Here is a 6,120-nt window from a genome sequence, read left to right on the forward strand (position 1 = left end):
ACATATGAAACAGTAAATGTTATTGTCCTTACTTTAAAATATTTTATTTTATTGTTTCCTAAGGATTTTGTGATTTAGTAATCCTATACTATACTACTAACCCTAATTAATTTTTGGATATTAAAATGGTCTGCTAGCTTTTCTTATCTCCTAAAACACCTTATTTGCTTGTGTTGGAAATATTGAAAGACCCAGTTAAAAAATTAAATATTGGATTGGCTATACCATTAATGAAATCGTGTCCTTTAGTTCATAATAATTGTGAGGGTTGTTGAAAAAGAATGCCTGTAAAATAAACTATTACATAGTACATACAGCATAATAATTCTGAAGAAAGTCTGTGTGCAATTTTGTTTTTAAATGTGAAAAATATTTCATTACAGAAATTATTACCAATTTGTGGGAATTTTATGGATGTTTAACATATTAATATATTAAAATACTGTGCTGCATTCTAGAAGTGAAGTCAGATTTCCATGGGTGAAGTGTTATCTGAGGATCATGTGTCTCACATTATAATCAAATTTTACATGAGGGGCACCTAGAATTAGAAATAGCTGCAGTTGATTTATAGTGTTGCCACTAACAAAATATTGAAATTATTTTACTAAAATGAATACTGTTGGTAGTTTGGTTTATAAAGTCTGACTTCAGGTGATTAATTTATAATATATTCTCTTCAGCACCAGGATTAAAAGATTTCTCTGTTAAATGATTGCAGCATAATAAAATCAAAACATTCTATTTATAGTTACTGTATATTTTACTTTTCAGAAAATGATGAAGGAATGTATGGTGAGACTTATATATTGTGAAATGCTTGGATATGATGCTTCCTTTGGCTACATACATGCAATCAAGTTGGCACAACAAGGAAACCTTTTAGAAAAAAGAGTAGGTATGTATGTGTTTAAGACTTTTATGTTTAATATTGTCCTTAAAGTTCCAGCTACTATATAAAAATGAATGATGACAGGTATATATGTTTTTAGAACACTGCCTTGTAATTTCCAAAGCTTTAAAAGATAATAGTACTTCAGAAACTCAAAGCCTATAAATGAAATCAGTTTTCCTGATTCATAGCATTTTGGAGGTAAAGAGATTAAAAATTACCTGTTCTTATGATAGTGGTTAGATAACTATATATTATTTTTCAAAACTCATTGAACTATACACTTAAAACGGGTGAATTTTCTTTTATGTGAATTATACCTTAGTAAAGCTGATTTTAAAAAGTCTGTCTAACCTCATCAGTTTAATGATCAGAAATGTTTCTTTAATGGAATAAAGCTGAAAATTTTCAGACTTGAGTAATTTTAAATATCCTATTCTCAGTTTCACAAACGTTAGCTATGATCAGAGGCATCTTTTAAAATTTTTGTCTCTGTAATCAAACTTTAGAGCTATTAGGAAAAAATTCTTTCAAGGAGTTAAATCTTCTATTCATATAGATTCAGCTTTATATCAGAATCCTAAGAAAAAAGCATGTTAGAATAATATAGGGGTAGAACATGTTCTTTATTCAAAAGAGTTGAGAGTGTCATATTGTCACGGACCAGTATATTTCACAAGTTACATTGACCTGTGCTGTCAGATGACAGGATTGGAGTGGAAGAAGTCTTGGTAAATATTCAGAGACTATATGCACATACGTTTTGAACCTCACTCCACCCAAAATATTCTTCCAGCTTCTAGATTTGTTTTATTCTACCTTCCAAGGAGAATGCCTTCTGGCATCCTGTCTCTCTCTTTCCACATTCCAAATCAAGTTTTAACTCTTCTGTGATCATTCAGGTGGCTCCTACTGTTATCTTATGGTATTGCCTTTTCATGTATTAATGCCTTAGTTCCTGAACTAATTCTAAGATCCCTGAAGGCAGGAAATTTTGAAAACAGCAGATAGTCAATAAATATTAGATGGTTGGTGGTATAGTTATTTTGTACAACTGTTGCTATGTTCTGCTTCTTAGACTTTGATGTAATTTTTCATTTCCAATTTAATTTTACTTTTAAAATATGTGAAGTGTTACTTGGTTTAAAAGTTAAGACCTTATAAAAAGGTATAATCAGAGAAGTCTTACTTTCATCTCTAGCCATTATACCCAGTTTTTCCCTTACCCCTATAGGTAAGGGAAGTTTCAGTAGTTTCTGATCATTTTATTGTTTCTTTTTGGGGAAAAAAAAACAAAACAAAACAAAAAAAAACAAGCAAATGCATGGGCACACACTCACACACACTCTTACACAAAAGATAGCATGCTACACAGATTATTCTACACCTTATTTTGACATTTTCATGCTTTTAAACAGTTGCATAATTTTCACACAGTGGGTGTACTGAAGTTTTTTTAGCTATATCCCTCTTGATGGACACATGGGTTATTTTTTATTTTTTGCTTTCATGGTTACGGAGGCTTATCTTAAAGGAGACCTTAGAGTCATTTATATTTAGATTCACTACCTTCCTTAGGAAAATGTTTTATTGCCAACTAGAAAGACACTTATCGTGGGTGTTAGATATTCTTTATCTGTGCTAATGAGTGGACTTTTTTTAAAGATAATATTTGAACCTTTTATATATCTTTATTCTGGTACTATTGCCTTATCTGCTTTCCTGAGATTTCTAATGCTAGTTTTAGAAATCTGAGGAGAATGTCTTATTTTTTTATAATTGTTGAATAAATAAATTTCAGTACCCATTAAGTCAGGTATTATGTGAGGTGCTTTTTTGTGAGATAGTATTTCAGTTTTACAGAGGAGAAAACTGAAATTCAGAAAGGTCAAGTCGCTTGCGTAAGGTCATAAAGCTAATGAATGATGGAGTCAAGATGCAAACCCCAGTTTCTAAGCGTTGAAGCCTATATTTTTCTCTTATACCTCACTCTTAGTCATTTCAAATATTCTGTAATCATAGTAGTTATTCTTTGTTTTTCTGAAAGCTTTTTCATTTTTTGAGTCACAAAAAATCTTTTTCCCTGTTTCCTGATTGTCAAAACAGGAAATTCTTTGTAATACATAGTATTAGAGTTTCATTGAGATTGTCATTGTATTTGTTCACTGACCTTCTTGTACCTTGATATTGATGACTTGGGTGTGAGTGATACCTTAGCTGAACAGATGAGTTATTAGTGATCTGATAAGACCTATTCTCTGCTTTAATGCTCTCTATGGTTTTTCTCACTTCTTTCTTGTCCCTAGTTAGTTTTTTTTTTCTCTCATGATTGTTGGAGTAATAGTTCTGCTCCTCTAACCTTCAGCGAAGATGTTGCAGTGGGTCACGCTGCTACTTGGTTGTGAGAATAAGTTTCTACAGTTTTACCATGGGCCCCAACAGACACAGTCTGGTTGCTGGGTAATGATGGCAGGATAGTTAACAACCCTAATGAAAGGACTGAAAGAATTAAGAATGGAAAACAATGAGGATGGGCTTAGGGAATTGGGCCTCAAGGTAGACTGGAGAGACACAACAGCATAGGGATTAAAAACATGAACTAACTCCTACTGGCTGAGTTTGAGTCCTGGCTCCACCATATAATAGCTGTAGACCTTGGGCAATTACCCTTTTGGGGTTTCATTATTATATTGGCCATAATAATACCCACCTCACAGAGTTCTTGTGAGGATTAAATGAGATGAGGCATGTAATATACTTGACCCACAGAGATGAAGGACGGGATAAATCTCTCTGAGTGGGGACTCAAGTCCTGCACAAAGAGAGAGGAGGATCCTTGACTGTGTGCAGGAAAGAATTCAAGTGCATGCCAGAGTTAGAGACAAAAGGAAAGTTTATGAGAGAAGGAATAACACTCCACAGACAGAGACATGGTCTCTCAGAGACAAAGAATTAGAGAGACATCCTGAGAGTTCGAGGAATTCAGTTTATATGCCATTTTTAGTTTCCATGAATTACGGTTTAAAGACTTTATTTCCCTATTTTCCTTTGGTGGTATGGGTATGTAGCATGAAAGGCATGCTAGTAATCTCAACCTTTGTTCTATAGATTCCATATGGTCTAGCCATGGTCTGGCCATAGGGAATGAATGGTTTATTTTGTGTAGGGTATGACTTAAAGATTCTGTTTTCCTTTCATAGTTAGTTAGTAATCCTAGTAGAAATCTTCGTTTGTTCTGTAGGTTTCCTATGGTCTGGCTGCAGCACGTTATAGGCTCTGGTTTAACATTTAGTCAATTTATGTATTTCTCATGCCTCTTCCCTAAATCAGTAGTAACTGTATAACAAATGTTTTCAATATGGAGGGCGACAGGAAAATTACATGGAGCATCTAGATTCCATGCACATGGCATTTGTCTTACTATTAATGTATTTTCTCAATTCTAAGATGGACTTTTCTAAGTTTTAATATTATTGAAGTAAAAATGCTTAGGTCAGTGACTACATTTAATGGGTTAGACAAGTTTCTTTTCTTAACAACTGTTATTCATTCAAAAGTGTATCTTCAAATTGAGTAAATGAAGTATTGTTTATGACTTCACATATGATTTACATCCTATGGGTTGGTGTTAGGTAGCTTATTTAATAATACAAATAGCCAGTAACTCACTTTGAATAATTATACATTTGGCTATAAGATCAAAAATGTTTTGATTGATTGTGTAGAGATTTACACAGATGGTAGAATGCATATATTCCTAATGTCATTTATAGGACTTTAAGTTGGTGCACATAGCCTTTTTTTCATTTCTGGTATATCCTGCGAAATACATAATTCTGAAAGATTTCAGGCTGAAGAACACTTGAAATCTTCCTTTCTGAAGTTTTTGAACCTCATATTTTGCAATTTGTTTTCATATTTACCTGTAACTGGTATCTTTGGCACTTAAATTTTGGAATATATTCTTTGTTTAACTTCTTGGGAAAAGTTAATTTTTGGCAGAAATAATGAAACTTTCCCCCTCAAATTTTATAGGTTATTTGGCGGTTTCTTTATTTCTACATGAAAGTCATGAACTGTTGCTTCTCCTTGTGAATACGGTCGTAAAGGTACTGTATTATATGCTGGTTAATACGAAGTCATAAATTATTTCTGCAGGCATCTGACATTTCTCCTCAATCATATTGAATTAGATGTTTTTGGAAGAAGATAGACTAACAGAATGGGCTTGCAGAAAGATCTTTTAGATCAGTTTCTGCATTTGTAAGATGAAGTTAATAATAGAACTTAACCAAGTTGTGAAGGTTAGATGAAACACTGTGTAAAGTAATAGTTGCTCCTGTGGCTGTTATTATTGTTTATCTAAAAAGGCAGAGTTAGAATTATAACTCAGATCTCCAGACTCTTAGTTCAATGCACTTTGCATGCTATTGTGTCTCTCTTTAGGGTCTCTTCTATAGGGATGTATAGATAGAAACTGAATAAAGTCTTTTAAATTATAAAAGTCATTTTAAAGGAGAATAGAGTATAACTGGGCAACTGAAATGTACAAGTGATAAAAACACAGTTTCAACCACACTCACAATATATTTCCTGTTAAACTTTTAATCAAAATTGGCAATGAAGTACAATTGAATTATTGAGCTTTTTCATGTCTATCTTGTGTCAGTCTTGATATGTGAGTCTGTGTGTGTGTGTGTGTGTGTGTGTGTGTGAATGTGTTTGTTACTTTCTGAATTTTAAGTCGTATACTCTGTTAAGGTTACTAGTAGCCTAAAATCTCAAAAACACTTCCAGTTTCTCTTAGAATGATATATAAACTTTATATATATATAAGTATGTATGAATGCATGCATTTTATTGTATATATTTGAGAATTACTTCCTTTTAAACTTCCACTCATAGTATTAACAAGAAAAAACTATAAAATTGGTGTGTTATTAGTTTAGGAAAGTTTTAAAAGCTGTCATAAAGAAGACTACTTTGGCCAGTATTAGAATATAAATACAGTTTCCTTTTGGAGCAGTTGCTTTTTGGTTATATTTATATATTGATTCTATTAAGGCACATGAAACAGATATTTCTATAAAATATGAGGTAAGCCTGAATGTACAAATTAATTATAGAGTTAGTACAAAACTATTAAGTATGTAGGACCATTGCAATATTGAGATTGCTATCTCTAGTTTCAGAATTTGCATTGAATGCTTTCTTTGCTTAATAATTAC

At 32.4% G+C, this 6,120-nt stretch overlaps 1 protein-coding gene across 1 annotated transcript in view; it reads left to right on the forward strand.

The window, feature by feature from the left end:
* AP4E1 (adaptor related protein complex 4 epsilon 1 subunit) overlaps nucleotides 1-6,120 on the forward strand; it is a 71,501-nt gene that overhangs the window by 19,561 nt on the left and 45,820 nt on the right. Inside the window, exons 3-4 of the mRNA XM_023527718.1 lie at nucleotides 775-898; nucleotides 4,928-5,001. Coding sequence (XP_023383486.1) covers nucleotides 775-898; nucleotides 4,928-5,001 — 198 coding nt within the window. The remainder of the gene's footprint in view (nucleotides 1-774; nucleotides 899-4,927; nucleotides 5,002-6,120) is intronic.

This window comes from Pteropus vampyrus, unplaced genomic scaffold, assembly GCF_000151845.1.
Source record: "Pteropus vampyrus isolate Shadow unplaced genomic scaffold, Pvam_2.0 Scaffold19, whole genome shotgun sequence".
NCBI lineage: Eukaryota > Metazoa > Chordata > Mammalia > Chiroptera > Pteropodidae > Pteropus > Pteropus vampyrus.